This window comes from Melospiza melodia, chromosome 3 (genome assembly GCF_035770615.1).
Source record: "Melospiza melodia melodia isolate bMelMel2 chromosome 3, bMelMel2.pri, whole genome shotgun sequence".
NCBI lineage: Eukaryota > Metazoa > Chordata > Aves > Passeriformes > Passerellidae > Melospiza > Melospiza melodia.
Window position 1 is genome coordinate 60,951,790 of NC_086196.1, and position 26,174 is coordinate 60,977,963.

General features: G+C 37.0%; 1 protein-coding gene across 1 annotated transcript in view; it reads left to right on the forward strand.

Annotated features, from left to right (window-relative positions):
* ZFAND3 (zinc finger AN1-type containing 3) overlaps positions 1-26,174 on the forward strand; it is a 135,027-nt gene that overhangs the window by 19,465 nt on the left and 89,388 nt on the right. Inside the window, exons 2-3 of the mRNA XM_063152002.1 lie at positions 14,054-14,094; positions 15,982-16,008. Coding sequence (XP_063008072.1) covers positions 14,054-14,094; positions 15,982-16,008 — 68 coding nt within the window. The remainder of the gene's footprint in view (positions 1-14,053; positions 14,095-15,981; positions 16,009-26,174) is intronic.

Here is a 26,174-nt window from a genome sequence, read left to right on the forward strand (position 1 = left end):
AAGAAAAGCAGAAAAGAATAGACCAGGATTCTTGTAATACAGTGTAAAAAGGAGGCAAACAGATACATGCTTGTGTAATTGCTCATATTTTCTTTTCTATACTGGGTAAGTTTCCTGGGTTGTTTTGCTTACATGATATTGAATCTTGTAATATGCTAAGTTATAATATTGATCCAGTTTCATTTAATACAGTATTCAGCATTTCCCCTTCTAATAACACAGAAGACTACCACATCAATAAATGTATTTGATTACTGAATGCTAATTTTAGTGAGTTGTATTTCTTCCCTAGAGATTTATTTGCAGACATGGGCATTTGCAGTCAGAATTGTCATCTGGTAGTGCCCACTGCAGATGGTATTCGCTGGAACCTTGCAATGCAAGTGTAAGCAGGTTATGTATTTAATTTGGGTTTTGTAGAGCTCAGGGAAGGTCTTCAGAACTTGCTCTGGGTCCTGTTGTGACTCACCCCTTGGTACTGGAGTGTGGTAGCCTGCTTCTGTAATGCATTTCCTTTATACATTAAATTCTTTTTAGTGTTTTTAGTAGTTCAGCTGATTCAGTGTTTACAACAGCAGAAGCCCATGTGTGCTGATAGTTTGAGTTGTAAAATGTTTCACAGATGTTAGAGTACCTAGAGAATTATAAATGTTCAGTGCAAACTAGCAGAGACCCAGAGTACAGATTTTGTTAATGCAGCAGATAGGCATTACGTTAACTCCTACCTCTGTGGGTATTTTCTGTGATGCCACATCATTTTAAAGGTGCTGGGTACAATCCATGGATTTTAGACCAATTGTATATTTGAAAGTATATTGAGTCATTAACATTTTTTTATTGAACAAACTGTAAATTTAATTTTCTGACCTTGGTTAAGTGTGAAGGCTAAGGGGAAGTGAGCACCATCTAATAAAAGATGAGCAGTCTCTCCCCAACTTCCTTTGCTGCTTTTTTATTGCCATATCTGATATTTTAAATTTTTTAAAATTCTCCAGACTTTAAAAAATAACTAAACTCTTGCCAATAACTAACTTGAGATTTGGAGTCTGGTCCATTTTCTCTTAGTAGGTGAATTAGATACACTGGAACAATTTGCCTGTTCTTCATAGGATGTGCTCAAAAAAACCAGGCGGAATATTTACTGATAAATAACCTCCTGTATTATGAACACTGTGGGACACAGGTCTCTCTTAGAAATGCTTTTGATTTAACACAAGCCGAGCTCATACCATAAACATCTCTCCGGAAAATAAGTGATTTTAGGAATTATATGTGCAAGATACTTTTGAAGTTGGCTGTAGTTGCCTACATATCACAACACCTGCATTATTTCTTTTGCACCCAATGCACCATAATACCTTTAAGAAAATAAATATTAAACTTCTGATTAGAGAGTATGTTTGTTGTAGATCTGACTGTCTTCTCAGGTAGTAATTGTGTAAATAACAGAGTTTGATGTTCATGCCATTGGTTCCAATTTAACAAATGCTAGGAATGATTTAACAAATGCCCAGGTATGATGGGGGTAGCTGGAAGTTGGCCCATGCAAAAGTTATTAGAATGTGCTTGTAGTAGGTTGTTGGATGGTGAGCAGTGCTGATTGACAGCATAAGGAATAATTTGTTCTGTGTCAGGGATAACAGCAGCTGCATTTACAGTGGTGAGTGTTAGTTTAAATTTCAGTGAGTCCTTTAAGCCTGAGATGACAGGCTGTATGGAGAAAGATTCTTAAAATGTATCTGTGAATCTGTTCTTTTCACCGATCCTTTCTGTACTTCAATGGGTACAGATGCTCATAGTGTATTGGAAAAAAAAAAAGGCTCCCAATATTACCAGTTAGATTGTGCCTGGGCCAGTCTGACCCTCGCTGCTGGGCCAAAGGCAGCAACTGCGGTGTATCACCGCAGAGATACCTCGGCTTGCTGGTGGTTGCAGCTGGGCACTGAGCAAGTCCAGGCTTGTAAGGGACCCCGTTACCTCAGGAGGAATAGCTTCAGTAGATGGTGAAGAGAAAAAGGAGATGGATTCTGCTGGAGGGTTTAATGTCCAGAGGTTTATTCCATGGTTACAGAGGTCTGAACGTGAGCAACTGCTCCAACAGAATCCAGACCGCATGCTCTGATCACCTTTTTAAGCTCAGGGACAGGGGGAGGGGAGGTACAGGTGAGCCACCAACCAGGTGAGAGGGGCAGGGTCTCAGGGGAAGATGACACCCAGACAGGCCAATGACCTCTGGGCATAGGGGCATCCTTTGAACTTGACCAACCACACGACGCCTTGCTGGAACGTTTAGCCTGATTGACAGGACTCACTCAGCATGGGGGCAAGGGGGAAGGGAGAGAGGTATAGGCACACCTGGGAAAGTGACCTGGAAGGCCAAAATGGGACATCACAGCACACCACAACAATAGTGGAATATAAGGGATTGATTTTCAGGCATGCTGCAGTTGAACATGCACAGAGAACAGTTTTTGGTCACAGTCAGAAACAAAACAATTTAGGATTCTGACAAGATCCCCAGCACTTGGATATTTTAATTAATAGTGTTTTGCTGGGATAGCTGTGTTAACCACCATATCTGAGTATGTGGAAAAAAATGCTGTTTCTTCATTTTAGAATTTTGAGAAATGTAATTTTATGTAATATTTTGAAAAGGTATAGGAAGTTGAAAGATGCAAAAATAAAAATCTCAGAATAATCTAACATAAAAATGCCAGTGTTCCATTATGACATTGTGACACTTGTCTGATAGATTCAGTTCAGCACTGATTCTGTCTGGTTGTTTTTTGTGTACTGTGCTCATTGTGTTTCAGTTCTTATGGAAGATACTCCATGCTGTTGACTCCCTGATCAATGCTGTGACAGTAGCAGTGACCATACTACCGCAAAAGAGAATGGAAAGGTGTTGATTTAAAAGAAAAAAAGAAAAGCATCTCTATAATTATTAACATTTACATATTAAGACTCAAAATACTTTTATTTAATTATTTCCTTTTGTTGCATTATTTACAGAGAAAGTTAAACATGGAAAGGTTTATGCTGTAAGCTTTCCCATAACAGAGAGTTCTTCTTTTGTCGGGTGTTTGTTTGAAGAGTTTCAATTTTTGTCTGTAAGAAATTAACAAACATAGACTAGTAGTATGTCAGTTTTATTCAATGAGTCAGGTGCATGTTAACTTGAATTAATATGTGATAAAAGAAAATAGCAAAGACTGGAATACTGACTACTAAAAGAATGCATGGAATACGCTTAATCTGTGTTTTGAAAAAGTAACTTAATAAACTTAATTCTTCTATAGTAGAACCAAATTGTATGGCTACAATTACAGAAAGACCAGCGGCCAGACCTATAAGCTAACTGTAGGTAATGAGAAGATTTAATAATATTTTAGTATTTCATACTATATCAGTGATAGGCAGGTTTAAAATCTGCATTTAGTGAATAACCTTTTTTCTCTTTCTGGAATTGTAGGGGGGTATTTAAATGCTTTTTCTTTCTGAAAAAACAAGGAGTACTATTTTTGTTGTAATTGCTCTTGGAGATCATGCATTTGCATTCAGAATGCTGGAAAGTGCAAGACAGACATTGTGGTGCATTACATTATTTTAAAGTTGTTTCTTATTTTTCAGCCACAAATTCTGGACATTTTGGCTTGGGTCATATGCTCAGGATGTTTATTACAATCTGTTTTTTAATGTGTAGTCTTTAGCCCAGTTAAATTTATTCTAAGCATTTTTCTATTCAAAGTAAAACTGAGAAGAGTTTTCAGATAACATAGGTGGATAAAGTTAGTTATCCACTATGTTAAGTTATCCACTAGAGTTAAGGCAGTTATTCCTCCTGGGCACATGAATCATAGAATTTGAGCAAAAGAGCACATTTACTTGCAGTTCAGTTACTGAACTCTACAACATTGTTATCTCATTAACTTTCCAAAATCCCTTACTTGAAAAAAAGAATGGCATTGAGCAGCATTCTGTGGGTCAAGTTCAGGTCTTAGAAATTGTGTTGAAGATGCAGGGAGGAGATGAAATTTTCAGATTTTTAAAATCTTTCATGTTTAATATTTTAATCACAGCTGGAGAAAACCTCAAAACCAACCAAACAAAAAACCCAAAATAATGTTCCCCTTCCCCCTAAAAAAAAAATACTCAAGTCTCTCAAGCACTTCCATTTAATTTTGGATTTCTTAATTGTGCAGATTTCCTACACCCCATACTTTTGGAATTGTTTTTGAATGGACTGATTTGGGATATTTCATAGAGCAAACCTCTTCAGCAAGTGGAGGATCTTGGGGCTGAAGACACTTTCCATGGCCAGTGTCCACTGTGTCTTAGAAGCTCCTGAGAAAGCAACTTTGTATTGAACACTGCTGAAAAGAGGGTGCTGCTTTATATGAGCTGTCAATGGAACTCTGGGTCCCAGCCTATCAAATGTCGTTTTTCACTGAACTAATGGTGGGTAGAGTATAACTGCTGTTTTATTTCTTTACCTGTGTTTGTGCCTGGGTGCACATGGGGGAAAGAAAAAAATCACACCTTTTCCATATTCAGATTCACGTCTTGCTTTGCATAAGTCTTTGTTATTATCAGCCAAATTCTTGTTTATAGTGTTTTGGGGGTTTTTTGAGGGTTTGTTTGCTTTTTCAAGTGGTATTACCAAACATGTTTATGTTGGTTTGTACCTTAACTCTTTGTTGTCCTATATTTTACCTTTTTTTGTTTAGTCTTTTTCGGATGCTTTAGAAGTTGAATGTTTAACACAGAAACATTGTGAAAGAATTATTTTATAAGCAGTTTTGTGCCGGTTAGAAATACTGTATTGGTTGGAATGATGCTGTTAGAAAACCTCAAAGTACTTATGAGAGGATATCTCTTCTCAAGGTTAAACATTCCTAAGTGTTGTTCTGAGCCAAGACTTTGTGTAATGTGTTGGTGAAAACATTAGTTCATAACATTTCTGCAGTATAGCAAGAGAGTTACACTCTGTTTCTTTACTCTGGGATGGTTCTTTTGAGGGTGGAAGCCTCTCATGCTGATAGACAGAAAATCAGGGACAGACGTCCACCTGAGAGCTATTTGGAAATTGGCCACAATTCTGGGATGACCAACATGAACATGTAAACCTGCTTTTGCTAAGAGTAAGATAGTCTTGGGTGGTTCATTCCAACTTTAAAAGTGACTTTTAATGTGTTTTTTTTTTTCCTACTTTCTTTGTCTTCTTTTTCTGCTGTTGTAACAGCAGGGTGGAATTGTTTTCTGACAGTGTAGGTAGATCTGCTTTGAGGAATGTTTTGTTTAGTTAACTGGCAGATTGCTCCTAGTGTAGGCATAATCTTAATACAGTTCAGATTCCTGAGGAGGAGCTGAAGTACTCTTGTTTTCTAAAATAGGATCATGAGACAGAGCTGCATTTTCACCTGAGAACTGGAAATGTCTGTGTGTAGTCAGTCAGGTGTAGAGGCAGCAGTGACCAGAGTAAGAGCCCCATTGCTTCTTGACTGTACAGTTGGGTATAAGGCAGAATAGGATCAAAGAAAGTGAATTTCCCATGGTGAGCATCCAAGTAAACTTTTGGGGACTACTGAAACTTGTTTTAAATGGGGAGGAGAAAAAATGCCTGCTAACTTCCATACTGGTACCTTCTTTCAGATGTGTTTATGAATAATGTAGTAAATAGGATTGCAGGCATGTTATCCAAATTCTTCAGCTGCTCTTGGAGAAGTGCCACACTTCTATAATGGTGTGCAGTTCCAGAAGGATTCAATAACCAAGGAGTACAGAGAACCATAAAAGGGAGTTTGTCTCTCATTAACAAAATATCTCTCATTGCTGCTTTTTGGTGTTGTCTAGGCAGGTGAGAGATCCTGCTGGACAACCTTGTCCAAACAGGACACAGCTCTTTACCCCCCTCAGATTAGTAATGCTTTCTTGCTTTGTCCAAGGAATACTCTGTCCTCTTGGTTTTGGCTGCTTTATTTCTGAACCTAGCTTCCTGTGTTTTTAACTCATAGGAATGAATAGTCAAAATAATGGTTGGGATTCTAACTCATCCTGTCAGATCTTTTGCATATAGTGCACCTTCAAGTGCCTGCTCTCTCCATGTTTAGGATGGTCAACACTTGCAACTCCTTTTTGCTTGATTAATATTTGACTTGTTAGACACGAAATGTAGAGCTCTGCAACAAAATACTTTGTTATATAATTCTGGTGTTCTGCTAGCTTTTGAGAGAATCCACATGGCACAATATTTATACCAGACTTTATTGGCATGATTTGTTAATACTAAAGCAGCCACAGCATTTTAAAACCAGTTTACATGCCTTGTCCTTTTAAATGTTACTTGCCATAAAGCCTGCAGTCTTGGACATACTTTGCAAAGTTATTCCCCACTCCCTCCACACCAAGAATTCAAACTTTCTAACCATTCTAAGCCATCATAATGGCAGGCATTCTTAAGTGTACTTGTGCCATAGAAAAAGAACTTTGATTTAAAAAATGTAATGCTTTGCTATCCATTTGTGTACAGAAGAGACATGCTGGGTTAAAAATCAGCGAGAATCAAACATTTTCCTACTTTCTATGCTGAATCTGGCAGTTCAGGTAAGGAAGTATTTTAGAAGGGTTTCCTGGCAAAGTTTGATATGTAATTCAAACCCATACCTTTAAGTTCAGGGACAAAACAGTTTCTTTCTTGAGGTTTCTTCCAGCTGCTTTTTTTTTTCCTAAGAATGTTTTACTATTTAGTATCTATTTACTGCTCCTGTGGTACAAGGAATAGCAGAAATGGAATAAATTTTTGAGTGGTGCTTATCAGCAGAGCATTTATTGGAGTGTCTGATCTGAAGAAAAAGATAAAGTTAATATCTCATATTGTAAATCTCAGGAGGATGATTGTGTTGTCATAGGGCAATGTTAGTTATTACCTGCAATATACAGCAAAATAATATCCTTGAGGAATTGGTGGAAGGTGTGTAGCTCACAACTTTCAAGTTTTATTCCTACTTCACTAAAGGCTTCTTCAACTCTTAGAATTCCAAACATTTAATTGTCCTTTAAATAGTAGGCTACACATCTTGAGAAAGATTTTTGAAGAGTTCTCAGAGCAATGTTTGGTATATGATTTTGCTGCTGAGATTGTTTTTTTAAAAGCATAGAGTTGTGTATTCATGGGAATATGAACCATTTAGCTTTGACTGGAGGGCAACAACGTTGTAAGCTCAGCTAGAAACCCAGATGTATCAGATCGAAGTTCTTACAGTCTGTCTTGGCTCGTTTAAATGCACTGGATTCTTTTGCAGTTTATTTTAAGAATTGTTGGAGAAGGCTTTCGTGAAAACTCTATCAGTGTTTTTGTGTGTTTTGTAAGACTCAGGTACTGCACTATTTTCTGCATTCTCCCATCTTAGCACTTGTGTTTTTATGCTCTTTTCTGGACTAATTTTCAACTGAGCACTTCAGTGTCTTTATGTATTTAAAGCATAAAAAGTCTTTCAGTCATGGAGTTTAAAAAGGATGCTTTAGTCTAACCATTGGAAAAAATAAACTAGGATCCAACTACTTCATTGAGATATCAGCATACCAACATATCTTTTGAGTGTGAAAAGCTGCCAGAAGGACATTCCACTAGTACACTGTAAAGTTCATAAAGTTTGCCCTTCATTTCAGTTCAAATTGAGGTAAGCACATGTGGTTCACTGATTGAAGCATCATTTTCAGCAGCTTAATAAAAATCTTCAGATAAGCAACATTCAAGTTGTTTGTAGTGAAAATAAGAAGTCCAACGCCAGAATACTGATGTTTTTAAAGCACAACCGCCTATAGTAGCTGTAATCATAAAAATGTTACTGACAACACTTTTTGAATTGAAGTTCTTAACCCTGAGCATATAGGTATATAACAGATGATGAAGAAGATTTTGAGTGCATTCATGCAATATTTAATTTCAGATCTTAGTTCACTTAAAAATGTGTTTCTGAATGCATGGGACTTTCTCATTGCAGAGTTCTCTGTAGGTCCACCTGAGGTTGCCACGCTCCGCTTCTGCTCATTCATTTGAAAGGAATTTGGCATGCATCATTTATGAAGAATGATTGAATTACCTCAGTTTAAAAATATTAATAATTGTTTAAACTGCCCCAAAAAATTTGCCTATATTCCCTTAACAAGATTATAAATTACAAAGGACCTATAAATATCAAATATACAGCATATATGAAATCAGTGAGGTGACATCTGATTTAAAAAAGTAAAATGGCTTTTTTCAGAAGGTAATGTACAAGATATGTAGATCTTTCAAAGAGCAACGGAGGATCTTATTAACACAGCCTAATTAACCTCCCTCCTGTACAAGGTGAAGCATTAGATGCTCTGAATGAATGATGAAAAGTGTCAGGGAAATACAGAATTGGATCGATTTTCTTTTAATAATAAATAATCCTTCTAATTTATTTGGATGAAAGTAAATGTGTCTGCTATGGTTTTGCTTTTGCCCTGTGCCAGGATTCAGCTCACAGTGAATTCTTAGCAGAGGTCTAAGGCTTTGAAAATTGCTTTCTAATGGAAATGGTGACAGATCATTAACTACAGTAGTATAAATACATTGATTTAACATGAGTATAGTCGTCCCAAGTTGCAAAATGCATGATACAGTATGTGCTGAGCATATAGGGAGTATCTTTGTAGTTTTAACTAATTAATTACATGATTCATACTATGTTAATCTTTCTCAAACATAGGGCCCCTGACAATGTTGGACAGGTATCATTCAGGGGCTGATACACATTTGTACTGTGGCACTGTGATCCTGCTGTAATTGCTGTGCTGGAAGGGGACCAAGAAGCATTTAACATGCTGCATTTAATCACCAGTGCAATTACAGGGACACGGAAGTAGATACGTTTTCCTGCTACCAAGTCATAGCAACTTCTGAATCGTAAGAAACCACTACTAGATGTGCTGGAAGGCTTTTTTCCAATAAAAATGCAGAACCTGGGATTTTATAGTCATACTTAATTAGCATCTGTGGTTTTTTGTCTTTAAAACTAAATGTCTAATGCACATATGCTGCATGAAAGCATTTTTTCTCCAAAATCCTTATTCTTCCATCATCAAAAGACACATGAACAAAAATTAGTTTAAAGAATTGTGATTATTCTAGTGTTGTTTTTCAGGCATTGACAATACGTACCTGTATGTAGTAGAATTTTTACTTTGAGGCAGCTGCACAATTCTTCTCATTGGTGAACATCTGCACTAATAGTACTAGCTCACCATTACCTTAAAAAGTCTAGGTGGTGTGCTAATACATGTGAAACTGAGCATTTTGTACTGCCCCTTGGCACTTGTGTAGAGTAAAGCTAGTATTAGATTTAGTGTTTCTGGTCTCCTTTTGTTTTTTGTCCTAAAGATGGGGTGGGGAAGTTATGAAGCACCTGACCATCTGCTGGAAAATGGAGGATTCTGTTACCAAACCCTTCATTATTTATTAGGTGTGCCTGTCTGAGTTTCTTGGCAGAAGTTTGTTTTTGGAGTCTGAGTATCTTGAGATCAGTCAAGTTTTGGTGTACTTCTTTTTAACTCTCTTTGACTGCACAAAATTTCCACATGTGACTTGTTCTTGAATCTTCAGTGAGATTGTCTTTTGATTATGTTTATTCTGATCAGCTGCTGTGCATCTAGCAGTTGTTTCTTTGAGATTTAGGGCTAGAATTCACTTGCATTCTCTGAATGTGGTTTTGTATTGGTAGTCATTTATTGGAAGAGGAGGGAGAAGGAAAACCAAACTGCCAGTAAAGACAGAGTAGAATATGCATTGATTTGGATGTACCTTGCTGTGATATACTGTAAAATGGCAGGGAATAAAAGGAACAATTGACAGGATAGAGCACAAAATTGAGTTAATAAGATCAAGTGCTCTTCTTGGAGCAGATAAAGCCACTTCACACCTTTATAAGAATGTAATGGAAATACCATATGAAAATGGAATCAGGTACGCGATCTCTTTAGTTTTCTCAGTTATATATCAATGGTAGTACACAATATGAGCACATATAGGATTTGAAGTATGTGATTTTTGCTATTTAACACCCATTGCTGGCTCTCAGTTTGCATTATGCACCTTTAAGTGGAGATGCAGATGTGCATCTCCCTGAGGTTGGGACCTTACAGTGGTCTGTGTGCATGTCTGTCTGATGCTCAAGTAGTTCCCTTTGCCGTGGCAAGTTGTAGCACAACAGCACAAGTGAGAGATGATGGTTTGGAGAGTCTCAAATACACATTTTATTTTTACCCTTACATGCAATTTATTTCCTGCTTAAAGTATAAACACGTTAGAACTTCCAGGATTTCCCATTTCTGTAAATTTCTTCTCTTTCAAAGTCCCTGTGTCATTGCTACTGCTTTCGTGGCCATGTTGTTAAGGGAGAAGGTTTTTTCCTTTGGCAGCAGAGGCAATTTTAATACCCTCACTATTTTCAGACCAAACCCTGCAGAACTGTTGCATGCAATCATTCTGTAGCCTCTGGGCTTGAAGTATCCTCACTTAGTCTGCCACTTGACCTTCTGAGCTTGCTTCACCTTGCGGTTTCCAATCTACATAATGATTTTGTGTTACACTTTAGTTAAATTGGTTTCTTTTTGACAAATGGAAGTACCTCCAAAGAGGGTTTAACTATAAATTCTGCCTCAGCGATAATGCCACTCTATTTGACTTGATTTATCTATAAATACGAATGTCTTTCTGAATGCCAGCTTAAATTATGTACAAGTAGAGATTATAAATTTTCTGTATAAAAATTGCTTTCTAGGGATATTGTACATATAAAATGTATGCTCTGAGTAATGCTGGATGAGGTGCTGTTCAGCATGGAGCTGACTTTTCATGAGGGAAATCTAGGAATTGCTATAATATGTGCAGTTAAAAACTGGTGATATGTGATTCAGAAGCATATCCCAAGCCAGCTGTGTCAGAAGGGTGTAGAAGTGCTGTGTGTCAGCCTAAAGACTTGCAGTCTAAACCACACAATTCTCATTGCCAGGGCTAGCTTAGAGTTCTAGCTTTGCTGTGCCTTATACACCACTACAGTCATGATATTGTTATGTGTTCCTAGAAACAGGAATTGTGTTGCCTTCCCTAAAAGTCATCCATGACCCTCTTTTTCCTATGAAGTGGAAACAGAAGGCTGTGTTGTGATTAAGGCTGATATTTCAGAACTTTTAGTGTTTCACATCAAATTGTTCCTAGAAATAACAGATTGCAGATGTATGGTATATTTGAGACGGCTGTGGGGAACAAAGAAATTTTACATTTTTGTGTTCCTCCCTGGCACTATGAGCTTCTGGTGAGTTCTGTAGTCACTGAGAAATAATTAAACCAGTGATGTGGTTAACATGTGCTTCACGAGAGAACACCAGTATGCAGGTTTGCTCAGTTTTAAGTCTGGTGAGTGAACCCTTGCCTGCTGAAAAGAGGAGATCCTGGCAGTGGGAGGAGGGATTTGCAGTATAGCAAAAGGCTGTCAAACATTTTACTTGTTATACACTGACCTACAAAATTTGATGTACACAAACTGCGTAATGCATTTTCTTTATAAAACTTTTGCTCTAAATAAATATTGCATTTTCATAAAGAAGCTGATTGTTGATCAATGCTGATACTGTCTTTTTTCTTAGTTCTAGTTTAGTGCTGCTGTGTGTATGTGCTGTCACATAAGTGGCTATGTAAAAGAAACTCTTAAAAAATCCACTCAAGGTTTGGGTTCTCATCCGTGTAGCAGCCTCAGACTGCCTTGGATGCCTTGAAAAGGGGTATACAAGGATCTAAGGGAAAGTGATCCTTGAAACTATAACAGTGTTACTTGGCTTACAAGGTCACTTGTCCAATAGTGCTGTCCTTTCAGAAAATTTCATGGAGTTTTGTGTGTTAGATGTACGTGGCAGCCTTTTTTACTCTTTTTCACAGAGCTCTGTGTTGTGTTTGTGTCTGTGTTTTCCATTGTTTGTGTGCTGATAAGTAAATATTATATGAGGCTTTGGATTGATATTTAACAGCTGAGATGGTTGATTATACCACTGAAAACATTTGTCATTCCCATTCCAATGTCATCAGTATGAACCAGCTGAACTCTGCCTTTCTTTTTCTTTGCTGCCCCTGGGGTTTAATGGCTTTGCAGAGAAGGTCCTGCCTGGCATATTGAGCTGCTCCAGAAGGTCTAACCCATAAGCAGTGAGTACTGAACTGCAGCACGCTGATGCTGGAGGTGTGCACTCACCATGCTGTTTTTAATTGCAGTTCTCTTGAAGGTAGATAATCTGTGTAGACCATCAACACATTGAATCTTTGGGTATCTACCAATCTGAAGAGATATTTCTGTGGCTACAAATGCTGTTTTGCTTTTCTTTTCTTGGGAATTAACTTTTCTCCTGTACGCATACTGTTTGCATTTAAAACTAGCTTTCATGTGTCTGTGGCTCTTGCTGTAGCTGGCAAATGGTTATGTCTCAAATCTCTAGTGGTATGTGTTCTTATAGAATTTTTGAGCCTGATGTAAACCAGCTTTCAGATGGGCATGAATTGAAAAGCATCTGTAATGTTTGGTGTGACTGATATCAAGATATGATTGACCAGTTCTGGGTTTACTTTGTTACTAGAAAGTAATTTAAAATAACCATCTGCAAATTCAGGCAGGGAGAATCTGTAATTCTGATATGTGTTCATTTATGATACAATTGCTTTGAAAAAGTTGTCAAATTTTTTTGTCTCAAGGTAATAAGCAAGTTTTTATGATTGATGTGTTGTTAGACTCAGATCTCCTCTCAAAATTCCTTTCCTGTTTGGTTGGAGGTAGAAAACAACTGTTTTGGTAGTCTCAGTTGTTTCTTTGTATGTATTTTTCTAGAGAGAAATGTGCAACTAAATTGGCTAAATTGTGTTCCAGCTGGAGGCTGCTCTGGGGAGGAAAAAAGATCTTATGGGCATGGACAGTTTTGGTGCAACCTTGCCTGTTAATGGGTGCTTTCAGACTTGCCCAGGATGGTGTTAATGCCTGTAGATCATGGCAGAGTTGATTCAGGAATGCTGAACAAATCAAATATTGGGCAGTGTGCACAGAAACCAGTTCATTCTTACCTAAAGACAATCCAACACAGAGAATTTTAGAGAATATTCTCCAGGTTCACTTTGTAAAGGAGATGTGATGTTAGAAGAGAACTTTTGTAAACTGGGGTTAACATAGTGTATTGCTTTGGGTATTTTCATTGGAGCCTTAGAGAGATCTTATAACCTTAAATTTTAAATTTTTTCTTGGTAAGGCCACTGACTCTCTGAGGTTTAAACACCTGTGGCATAATTGCATATGCACTTCGTAGGCATCTGGGAGGCTTAAGATATTGCTGTGTTCTCCTGCTGTTTTTCTCTCAGCTGAAGGTTGCTGCCCTCAAAGCTGAGCCACCCTTGTGGACCATGTGAACTATCCTAGTCCATGTCGGTGCAAAGTCAGCCAGGTTCTTTGAAATGACTGCTGAATACAGCTGAGGGTAGTAATGAACAGCTTGATGTAATAACTAGTTAAGCCATTCCATCTAGACTTCCAAGAGCACATCTGTCTGTGTCCTTATAAGTACAATACTTTAATTTTTCCATTGCTGTATTGTATTCAGGATTTGTCAGGACTGCAGAACTGTTGCCAAGGGGAGTCTGCTATTCAAATGGAATGTATTGGTGCTTCCTATCTATCATTATTATCACATTGCAATACAAAGATTTGAATGATGAATGTGTAACATATATATTGAATGGTAAAGTAAGTTTGTTTTCATATATGAGATAAATGTGTAGAAGTCATATTTTGGAAACTCTTGGAAAGAGGTTACCATACAAAGTCTTCTATATTCTTGTTTCTAGTTCAGCCACTTCTAGCCACTTACCTTTGATTCCTAGCCATTTAAGTTCTTACCTTCTCTGTACCCTTGCTTCATTGCCCCCAAAACTTCCCTGTATTGATTAGAAATATAATGAATTTTTTAGCTCTATTTTTTTTATTTTTTGCCCCAGGTCCAGCAAGACTATGAATCTCTGTTCCAAATGCTTTGCTGGTAAGTGCAGTAAAAGGTTTTGTGTTTCCCTTAGATTATTGAAACCACATTGTTGGCATCTCCCTTAGGATTTGTGCATGGGTTTCTTTTCCTTCAGTGTGTATATGTAATCAGATTTTCCTCACTTTAGTGCTTCCTTTATTTGCTAATCAAGAAGCTCTTGTGTAAATGTACCCATCAAACTTAATTCCTGAAGTTCAGGAATTTAGGTACATCCTTGTACTACAGAGCCCCATTGCCATCTCAGCTCCTGTATGGATGATGTGGTTTCCACAACACATAAGTCTGAATTGTAATTTGGAATTTTGTAGGATTTATTGTGTAATAACTTCTGATATATAGAATGGATAAAAAAATTTAAAAGTTGGTATAGAACACCTCGTTTCATTTCCTCTAACTTGCAGCCCTTGAACATTAAATCATCAGTAAGTCATTGGTGGGCTGTTCTGATTACTTCATATTATTTTCCTATTGTAAGGTCATTGCTATTGTGTAAAATCTTAAGAATTGTTTTTGACCTTGTCCTGTTAGCAGCTTCTAGCTTTGCCCTTCTGAATCAAATTTTTTGTATTACTTAGTATTGTAAACTTAATTTTAATTATAATTAAGGTGCTGTCATAGCTCATGGTTTTTAACTGCCTTGGGGCAACAGATAAAATTTTAAAAGGTCCAGCATTTTTTTTTTAACTTCAAAGCTTATTTTGCATTTTTAAAACAACAACAAAAAAAAGAATTTTGACTTAGATTTCAGATCTAAGGTTCAACATCACTTCATTAAACAAACACCTGGGAAATAAAGATTGCTAAAAGGTTGTTCAGCAAAATGTATTTCTCTGGCTGTTTTCCAAAGGCACGGGTCTCTGGAAATGGTATATTGAAGAAAGTATAAGTCATTTCTTGTACTCTTTCCCTACTGTCCACATTCACAAACAAGTCTTTGATTTGACTCAGTAGGACTGTTACATCCACTGTAAGTAGTTGTGTTTGTGTACTCAGCAATGCAGGTGTTCTGATTCTGTGACATCAAAGCAGCCCAGCCCTCATTTGCTGAGTTTAGCAGAGTACCCGGCACTTCACAGCCAGCAGACCAGGCATTAGACAGAGCATTTTTTCTTTTGGTTTTTACTGGTTTGGATTTTTTTTGTTTGTTTGTAATTTTGTTTCTTTTTAAAGAAAAGAAAAGTTCTTGGCTTCTACTCTGCAGTTTTTCTGAAATGCCATTACCTCTGATAAAGTTAATTTTTCTCTGCTGTAAATTTTAAGATGAGACCTTATGTGATTGGCGGGGTGGAGGTGGGAGAGCTTATGTTTTTAATTTTTCAAGATGTTCCTTAGAGCCTGTTTATTTTAATGACATAAGTCTTTGTAAGAGTTTTAGTAACTTAAAGAGCTGCTAGTGGTTGGAATAAAGGTACTGTAGAAGGTGCTGTGGAAAAAGACAAGTTTATCTTATTTAGATCTTAACTATGGTTCCTTCAACAAGTAGTATTAAAACTACTCCAGCTTTGTTGGATCATAATTCAAAACCTCTCAGTGTCATCATTGCAACATAAAAGTGGTTTTCTATTTTTTCTTTTTTTTCCTTGATGTTACTGAAATAGCTTTAGCATATTTTTCTATACTGGGTTTATAGCTACCTACTGATATAGAAAGATATGTACTCCTGTTTCTGTAAATTGAACCACCACAGGTAGCAAGATTTTAGGCAAGTAAGGTGTTGAAAGATGTTTTTCACTGTTTCAGGCACTCCAGAGAAGGGATGTGAAAACTAGCTCCTCTTTTTTCTCTTTTAAAATGGCAGGTTATTTATTCAAATGTGTTGAAGCAGAGGGAAAATTTCAAAAGACTATTTCTCTTGACCATCGTTTCCTTTTTCTTTTATTTCAGAAAAAAGAAATCCACACAATGAAAAAGGTTAGTAACTCTTTAAATTACTTTTTTGATAATTTTTTTCTAGATGGAAGAAACCAGTCTTCCTTTTTTAAAAAAAAAATCATTTGAGACACACTGCAGGAGAGACCCTTACATTTGTGAAAGCATTCCTTTCTTACATATATCAGGGGAGAAGGGCAACAAGTCCTGAAGGGATGAAATATTCTGTTTGCAGTACAGTATGATTTATTCACAGAACCTCCCTATCTTAGCAGGTTTTTCAGACTTTCTGAACTATCAACAAGTTTGTAAATACATGATCATGAAGTCTTCTTTGCTTCTGCATTTCCTGGCTTCCCCATAGTTCTGGTTCTGCCAGGACAGGGTTACTTTGTGCAGGTTACATGAGGTTATTCTGCACCATCTCACCTCATAGCCAGGGGTGGGGGAAAGGGACACTCCTCCAGGGAGAAGGGGTTGTCTTCCAGTCAAGAAAGTCTGGCAGAGAGAGTGGTTGGGTAATGCCAGTTCTGAGCATTTTGCATGTGAACCACTTTCCTATCTCTGGTACATTTTTGTTACTAATATTGTCACTGTTAATGTTCCTTCTCTTATCTCATTGCTGTTTCCAGTAAATTGTTGTTATCTCAGCCTGAGATCTTTACCTTTGTGCCTCCAGTTCTCCTCCCCACTAGGGGAAGGGAAGAGAGGGAGCGGCTTGTGGTTTGGAGTTTCAATGGGACACTAAATTTGATAATACCATTCCTAAAAAATGACACCCATCCCTTGGGGGAAAAATGATCAAGTTTGACATAAATTGGATTAATTAGGCCAGAACTGGAGCAAAGGGTAATGTCAGTTTGCCTTATTGTTTGACCAAGTGCTTCTGTTTTCTAAATTTATTATCAAACTAAATTCACTGAGCTTTCACCCACATTTGTGCAAAGATGAAACAAACTGCAAAAGCAACCAGATAATACGGCAGGGAGACTAGCATTCCTTATTTTGACTATCTTTTGTACTTTTTTTATACATTAAACATGGGAACAGTGCTCACAAGATATTACTGAGATAAGTTGTTGGCAAGAAGTGCTAAGTGTATGGCAAGAGTGAGCTGCATACCGCACAGATACATGCAGCCCTTTGCCTGTAACTGCCCAGTGTGTTCATGTAGATCCAAAAAAGTTCACTAAGCTCTTCTGTACAACCACAAAATTGCTGTTCTTTTGCTCCAGACTAGTTCTTAGCTTGCAGATAAGGGTTGATAAATACTGCAGAAGAGCTTGAAGTTAGCTACCCTCTTCAGCTGTCTTTGCCTCCTCTTCACACCATCTACTTATTCCAATAAGGAATACCTGACTTTACTTAAACCCTGTAGAAGCAACAGACTCTAAAATGTTCAAGAGCTTCTCTGAAGTAATTTCAAGTTAATTGTACTTCTGCAAAGTACTTCACAACATTCTGTCTCCAATTCAGTGCTGACCATGTGTTATCAATGCCTCAGAGTGTCCAGATACAGAACAAGTGCAACGCTACGTATTGAAGTGCTTCAAATAAATATGCTCTTTAGATGTTGAAGACATAGTTACTTCAGACTTCCCATGCATCTAGAATACAAATGCAGTAAAGTAGTGTGGGTTTGGGAGGCTTTTTGATGTTTATTCTTTTGGTCAGGATATAGGCTGGTAAGTAAAAACATGTAAATTATGGCGAGAGTATCTCCCTTAATGACACCACATCTTTCAAGAGTGCTGCAGCATTTATTTTTTCAATACACTAAACTGTGAAATTTGAGTGATTAAATACAGGACAGTGATAAGTTAAATTTTTCAAAAGTACTCTTTATTAACCTATCTCTGCTCCCATTAGGTTTATGGAAGTTCTAGTATCAACTTCAGGTAGGGACATTGTTTGAGTACCTTTTGAAATGCCACTTGATAAAGTAGAATCTTTCAGGCAGAAATTCTGCATTCATGGAAACAGCACCTGTACCTCAAGAATTCAATTTTAATTGGAACCTCTGGGAACAGTCACAGAATGAACTATTACAGAGTAAGAACAAAAATTTAAATAGAGAAGAGGATAAGACTAGACTTTCTACTTACATCACCCCCCAAAAATGCAGTCTATTTTATTCCATTTGATTATGACCCTGGAAGGCTTAATTTGTGCTATGTTCTATCAGCAATGGAAAGAGAGGTACAGGAAATGGATTTCAGCTTTTTCAGTAGTGTGTGAAGCTAAAGGTAAGTGCAGCACTGGATGGTTTGGTGGAGAGATGCAATTGCAAAATTGGAAGAAGTTAAAATATGGTTAGAATTTTCATGGATTTGTGAATCAAAATCATAGGAATTCTATCTGAACATGTAATTGGAACTTCTAGAGGTGGGTATCTGTCCCTTAATCCAGCTGTGCAATATTTATATTCATGTTGTGCAAAGTACTAGATCAGTGTTACTGAAACTGAAAAAATAACTCAGCCCGATAACCCAAGAATTGTCTGAGTTTTAGGGGCTTCCACTCATAGTTTGGTCTTGTTTTTAGGTTGAAGTAAAACACCTTTTTTAATTACTGGATTCTTGATGAGTAAAAAATTAGAAATTTTTAATCTTCATTGTAGTAGCAGAAAGTCAGTATTGCTAGAACCGCATCTCTATTTTCAATACGTATGCTTAACTCTGTGCTAGGCTGTTATGAAATTTTGAAATTTTGATAGTATTTTTTATGTTCCTGAATTGAAAAGATCTAATAAGGAGTGAAAAAGAAACATAGTACATATTAATGTCTATTTATCATTTGAATCTAGAAGTGTCAGATTATTCACCTATTGCCTGAACTCAGGTATCTGACTATAGAGTTACTTAATATTTTTGCATATCTTAACCTTCCTCCTTTGTTGAGCAGATTTTATTTTGTCATGCTTAAATCACACACAGTTTTTGGACCTTACAAAATTGGCAGGTTTTTGTGTCTCAGACTTATTGAATAGTACAATTTCCTTTTCTCTCAGTTTTTGTAAATCTTGGGAGCTCTTTACAACTTGTCTGTTATTGCTGCCACGTCTGGCAGTAATGACTCCTATTGTAAGCATGAGCTGGCAAAAATCAGCGTTCCTGCCTAAATAGATTTTGCTGTTAATTAACTGCTGGTTTGATTCTTAGTCAAGCTTTCAGCTTCCTTTCTGGAAATCTTTTCAGCAGGTGCATCTTGCATGTTGCTAGTTCAAGTTACGCTTTTTTTGCTGTACCCTATTGTATGGTAATTACTAAATTATGCTTCATTAGGCATTGTGTTCATAAACGTTTCAGTCCTAAATCAATGATACAAATATTTTATGTTTGTATTTTTCATACACTTGTAATTTCTGATGTGAATCCACAAGTTTTAGTGCTTTGTTAGAAAAGCAGCAAGAAGTGTTTCCAGAAATTCGAAAACATGACTAAGAACTAGTTTTCTTTACCACAACACAAGACATTTCTTTTTTCAATATGATATTCCCTTTATTGGCTCCTAATAGAAGCCAGTGCCTCAATCTGTTGCTTCATTAAGTTAGAATTTGCTGCTGTATTCACATCTTTGTGCTTTGAAGTACATGGACTGCTTGCTACAAAAAATGGCCCTCACTGACTAGAGTTTGAAAGTAGTCAAGCTTCATCTTTAACTTCCATTACACAGTCAAGCTTGCAGCTAAATATTTCTTTGGAAAATTGTATAGCTGTTACAGTGGTAGCAGAAATGTTTCGTATTTCTAGAGCACCTTCTAGTAAAGAATGTAACATTTCAGATATAACCATAGATATTGTTTGGCATACATTCAATTTCTTTTACTCTGTACCCAAAGAATTTCTAAATGGGTAAACCTGATAGGAAAAAGATGTCTTAGCATAATTAGTAAGCTTGAAATGTGAGATGTGTGCTAAGCTTGAAGAAGAGAGTCACCATGAAATGGAATTAAGAAAAAATTGGATAAACTGCTTCAGTTATTTATACGCTTGATTCGCACTGCTGACCCCAGTCATTTCTTTTACTCTGTTAGTATGCATTATTCTTTGACTTTGAAAAAATTTAAAAATCTGAGTAGTAGCTCTGTTTGGATTGTTAAAACAGGGCAGTATTTTGTGGAAAGGTGGGGATGGGATTTTTAGTTGACTCCTTTTAACCCTAACCTGTCTTAAAGGTATAGAGGGGAAATACAAATCAGGAGAAAATGAATTTATTTAAATACAGTTGTATGATCTAAGCTTAGGACTAATCATTTTACATTTGTCAAAAGTAAACATCAACCAAATCATGTAGCATATTTAATACAGTGCCTTCCTAGGTCTCACTATATACAGGAGAATTGGAAATTTGGGAGAGAGGGATACCTGAAGCTTTCCAGCCTTGCTGGAGTTAAAATACAGATCATATGTTGAGTGAAGTTAGTAAAACATGACTTGAGTTGTCCTTATCTGCATTGTTGTGCCATGGAAGGTGCAGAGTACAGTGCTCCTGTGTTGCTTTGTGACAGTAAATGATATGGCTGTGACAATATGATATGGCTGTGCATTGTATAAAAAGGTGTGGAAGGAAGATGCTGAGTAGAAGGCACAACCCTCACCTTCCCAGGACCTGGCTGTGTGAAGACATTGTGTACACAGCAGTGCAATGAAGGGTGTCAACAGGGCCAATGGCTCAGCTGCTGGTTTGGTGTGCTCAATTATTTTGTCCCTTTTCATCCTCCTTTAAGTTCCCCTGGATGAAATAGTGGGAAGGGGCAAGCACTGATGGGGGGCAGACCCGTGAAGTTTCTGTGCAATTGTTAGTGGAAGAAAGAATTTCTTTCACAGCTGCCACTCAAATGATGTTGTGTATTGAGGTAGAGCAGGTTCTTCTTTTTCTCTTTTCTTCTTTATGGCTTCTTTAAGTTAGTGGGGCATTATCCTGTCACATAAGGGTCTTTTCACCAACACAGTCTAGTAAAATTGAATGCCTTTTAATTAATAACTGCTATCATTTTACAGTCAATCAATCCTATCAGCAAACTACCCTGTAGGACATTAGTGGCTGTTGGATTGCATCTTGCAGAATTGAGTCTAGTAGACTGGGGCTTATTTGTTAAAAATATAAAATACACTCACACAAAAATATGACCTTTTCTCAGTACTGGCTACTTGAAAAGACGACGAAAGTGTCTTAATTTAATTTTTGCTCTGTCTTGACAAGACATCACTGATGTTTTCCATGTATTTTCTTTTTCTTATGTCAGGGGATTGCCAGTCCCATTGTACAGATTGATCTGCAAGCAAAGAAAAGTGCTCAAGCCCTTTTTTTCCTCAGACTTACATTATTTTTAATTTTTCATAGCTTTGTTTTCTAGTATTTTTTTTTCTTTATGGTAAAGCCAGTTTCTTTCTCTTTTCTTAATATCTTGTTCCCCTTCTAACTTGTAACCTTTCCAAATGACTCATTGAAGCACCAGCTGTAATTTAGTCTCTAGTGTATGGTTCTGTGTTGATGTAAAAAAAATGTTTAGAAATACAGCTTAATTGCCATGATGTTTGCACTTTGCCAGTATGAAAGTGGAGTTACCTATTGAGGATGTGCAACCCACGGGTTTAATTTATTTAACTTTTTTATGACTCTGTTCCCCTATAAATGTGTGCATAAGATAGAAGAAGAAATGTTTTTTTTTTTTTTCTAATTTAGCAATTTGCCTGATTTATGGAAAAGTCTGTGTTCTGTTTTGTGTATGTGCTCATTTGGAACCCTTCTATAGTTTATAGAGACACTAGTGATTTGTTCCTTAGCCTCCCTGTGGAGTTTGTTCCATATTACAATCTAATTCCGTGTCCGTGTCGTGCACTCCTGAGCTGTTAATTTGTACATTTCGATGCAGTTTGTTTCATCGTGTTTTTGTAATCTAAACTGAATCTAACGAGCTGTGTGCTTTGGGGACCCAGCCTTGCCTTGCCAATTAGAGCAAGTGGTTACTGAGAGAGAGCATGCTTTAAATAAAACATGGCACCTCTGCGTGGGACCAGCAGCCTTTGGGGAATAAAAAGAGGATATTTAACTCTTTCTGCCTGAGAAGAGAGGGCAATATCAGAGTACGTGTTCTAGAATCATTCAACTCATTCCTTTAAAAAGTATTATGCAGGTTCATGGTTTGTCTTTTATTTAAAATGTAGTTTGCCATTGGAGATGTTAGGCGCTACTGCCAGAGGAGTATTTAGAAATTCATAAGGATATCTGTCCAGCTGACTGCATGTTTTCTAGGATTCTGATTGTTAATGTCACATCAAAATTGTACAGGATTAGCAGCTACCTTTTTCTTTTCCCTTGTACTGCCACATAAGAGGCTGAGAGAGAGCAGGAGGAATGCCAGATGGTGAAAGAGCTGTTTTCAGAAGGTATTTTACAAGGGAAGGAGTCTAGAAACAGCATTTATTTTTTTAGAGTGCTAAGGTTATGTGCTAGGTGGCCAAGAGGAAGTTATGTTTTGAGGTAGCTGGGAAGATGTGTGTTTATGATCAATATTTGTGATCATCAAAGAAATTTTCCTGCTTCTTGAAACTGATCTTGAAACTAACTGAACCTGGTGAATTCAAGCAAGACACAATAGTGATTTAGGAAGTTAACTCTACTTTGTAATTCTTTCTTGGATTCCACCCCCAGCATTTCCTTTCCTCTGTCATTACTATTAACTTGTACATCTACATGCTTGAGCATCTCCAAATGGAAGTAGTTACTGTCCAACAGCAGCTCTTAGCTAAGGACGGTGGGAAAGAATTTAGGTGAACAGTCACGGCAGCTAACTCAGACAACATTTCAACAGTCCTTGCATACATAAGCAGGGCAAGACCAAGAAGAACCTCCCTTGTGAAGACCTTTTTATTGAGTAGCTTGCTGTAAGGGAAGTACAGCTGTTTGCTGAAGCGATTTAAGCTGTTAGGGAAAGCAGGTGTGTGGGACAAATGTGATTGGATAATAGAACAAAATGTAACTGATGACTTTTCAGTTCTTTAGCTATTTTATATGAAAGAAATGTGATCTAGCAGCTAGACAGCTAGCTAGGATCCTGACTTGATTTCCTTTTCACAGTCAGTGAGGGTTTCTTTGTGATACTAGACAAGTTGAGGTTTTTTTTGTCTTGCACTTCTTTTCCTCATCAGTTACTGAGAGATGATACTATTTTTCTACTGATTTTGGGACAACCTGATTTTGGACTTACCTTTCATGCCCTTAAGAAATGTATGCAGATAGAGACCTTTTGTTCCTTTATGTTGTCTTAGCCTTCAGAAGTCTTAGGCAAAATTTTGGAATTTCAGTTCTTCTCTGTATGTGTCGTTTCTGCAGTTGAATTTCTGTTCTTCATCTTCTTGACACTTTTACCTTCCAGTTTGTTTTTCTCTTAATTTAAAGGAAATAATACTGCACTGGTACAATCAATGCATACCATTTCTTTTAATACCTTTAATGATTTTTCTTATGGAGCCTGCAAACATGCCAGTTGTTGTTTATTCATACCAGTCTTCTTATATGTATTGCAAAACGTTCGCACAAAGTTAGTCACCAGAGGGCAAACTGCTCATGCAGATTTAGTCAATACAGCTATAATTTCCTGCCTCTTTAAAAAAAGCCCAACAGTCTCTGAGTGAGTTTCCATGTAGTATTAATTAAATGAGAAGTTTAATGACTGTTGTCTTCAGAGATAAAGAAGTTACAATTTTACACTGAATGAGATGGAATTTTTAAAAAGTAAAATATAAATTTTTGGACTAATTTGCAAGCATTGGGGGAAAAATACCCCTTTAGATAATCCTTTTCCTTGTTACCACATTAAATATCTTTTAGTAAATAAGTGACTAAATATCACTTAACTATTAGTCAGGGAGAAAAAACTAGCTTAAAACAGTTTTCAGCAGGAATATCTTTATCCTTAATTTTAAGTAGATGACTCTCTATTATGGGGGCAGGTGTGTGTGTGTGCGTATGTAATCCTATGCTGAAGATACAGATAAGGCCTTTCTTGAAAAGTCACCTGAAATAACTGCATCTCTGGTAGTTCAGCCTGTAAAATGTTGTTCCTTTCTTTGCAGAAAGCATAGGCTGTTGACTGAATCTGGCACTGAAGATTTAGGAAATGATGAGATGGGTTATAGTGCTGTAATAATTAAGCCAATCTGTGTGTATGCATTGTAGCTGTCTTTTAATTATGATAAAAGGATCAGAGTACAGGAAAGCACAAGATTACTGGCCTAATCTCCTGGTTTAGATCACAAGTAATTAAATATCATCTAGGTAAGCTCTGTTTGCTGAAAATTTCTCCTTTAAACAGCTACTCTGCCTTGATGTGAGGATGCTTGGGGTTCTGAATGCACCACGGTCAGTAGTATTTCTAATGAATAGCCCCCCTTACTATTAAGTAATATTAAGGTATGCCTTCTTAATTGCAACATTATAGGGATGACATTTGAACATTGAGCTGAATAGAGAATAATTATTTTCTTTAGAGAATTTCTTTAAAGAACTCATTAGCCCCCTAGTGCTTCAAGAAAACAAGTAATTTACCATCTTGACATTTGTGTGAGTCAGAGGTGGTGATATTCTTGTTCACTGTACATAGATAAGACTCTAAAGCACGAATGCTAAACATCCAAAGATATTTGGTATCAACTTTGAGAAGCCTTCTAACTGCAGTCCTTTCTTAATCTCCCTCCCCTAGGATATAAAATTTTTGATGCTTTACGTGTTAAAAATACACACCTCCATAACTCCATGGAACTGCAAAGGTATTTAATGCTTCTCTTGGTGAACCTAAGAATAACTTTGAACATTTTGAAAATAAATACAGTAAATACGTTATAAAAGTCTTCTAAATTCTGTAGCAGAGAAAGTAGGTAGAATTTAGTTATCTTTGATTTTTCTTTGGAATGGTGCTTGGGGTTAAAACAAAGTCAAGAGCAGAAAGGAGCTTAGCTTTGCTTTGCTTGCTGTAAAATTCCAATTGCACGTTTTGAATGTCTTTCATTCTACCCAGCAAGGCAGTTAAGGGTCCTCTAAAAGAGAGGCTCTGTGACTTGCATGCATTATGAAAGTAATTTAAAATTAAATAAAGAGGTCAGATCACAAGTGTAAAAAATTGATTAGATCAGGCACTTCTTTATTTCAGACTGCTTGACTTTTCAAACTCAGTATAGGATTTTGCTATCCTGTAATGCCACCCCTAATCTTCTGGTATAAATAAATGCAGTTATGTGAAACTATTAACTATTACTGGGCCAAATAATTTGGAAACCGTGAATCAGGAGTGTTGATTCTGAGCTGTTGGGTTGCACTCAGGTTGGACGTAAATGCTTTGCCATGGTTGATCAGAAGTGCTGAAGCTGAAAAAGCAACCTGATTAGGGTCCTCTCTAGAGTCCATCTTCTGAGGTTGCTCTTTTCTTGCTTCAAAAAGAGCACCTCTAGTAATAGTCTTCAGAACAAAATACAAGATTTTTTTCTCTCTCCTCTGCATTAAGGCTTCTGATCAGACAAATACGGAAGGAGGCTCTGGTTTGTATATTTTTAACTACTAATGTTACCTATATCCTAGCTGTTCATTACTTGAACAAGTGAGTAGATTAATTTCATGATGTGCAAGGTTAATAATCCAGTGCATAAGGAAGAACCTTGGAGCTTTCTAAACATTTATTTTGTATTTATGTGCATTTATCTACCTTAATAGTTTAGCAACATCGGTAGCATTTTTATTGGGTTTCAGCTCCTAAATAACTGGAACTTTTATATTTTGGGATTGGGGCATTTCTGTCCAGCTCTGTGGAAAAAGTCCCATATAAGTAGAAAGCAAATTATAAGCAGACAGTAGATGTCTTGGGAGGTTAGTAAGCCTTAGAAATGACCAAAAGTACACTTCTACATCTCAAATGATTGCTCAGAGTTGACCCAGTAGTCACTGGAAGTTGTTTGTGGTGAGCTCAATCAGCAATAAAAGACTCATTTCTTTTTTGGTAATTCTGTAAGTTACAAGCTTTGCTCTTTTAACAAAAGATGCTGGAGTTTTGTCTTCTGTCTTGTGTTTTGTTTCAGAATAGAAAAACAACCCTAAAACTTTAAACACTTTAGAGGGTGTTTGTGGAGGCAAATACCAGGGTGGCTCATTTCCAGGCTGAGAGGGAAATACACTGTGCTATTTACCTTTGTGTTCTAGCAATGTTTAGTATG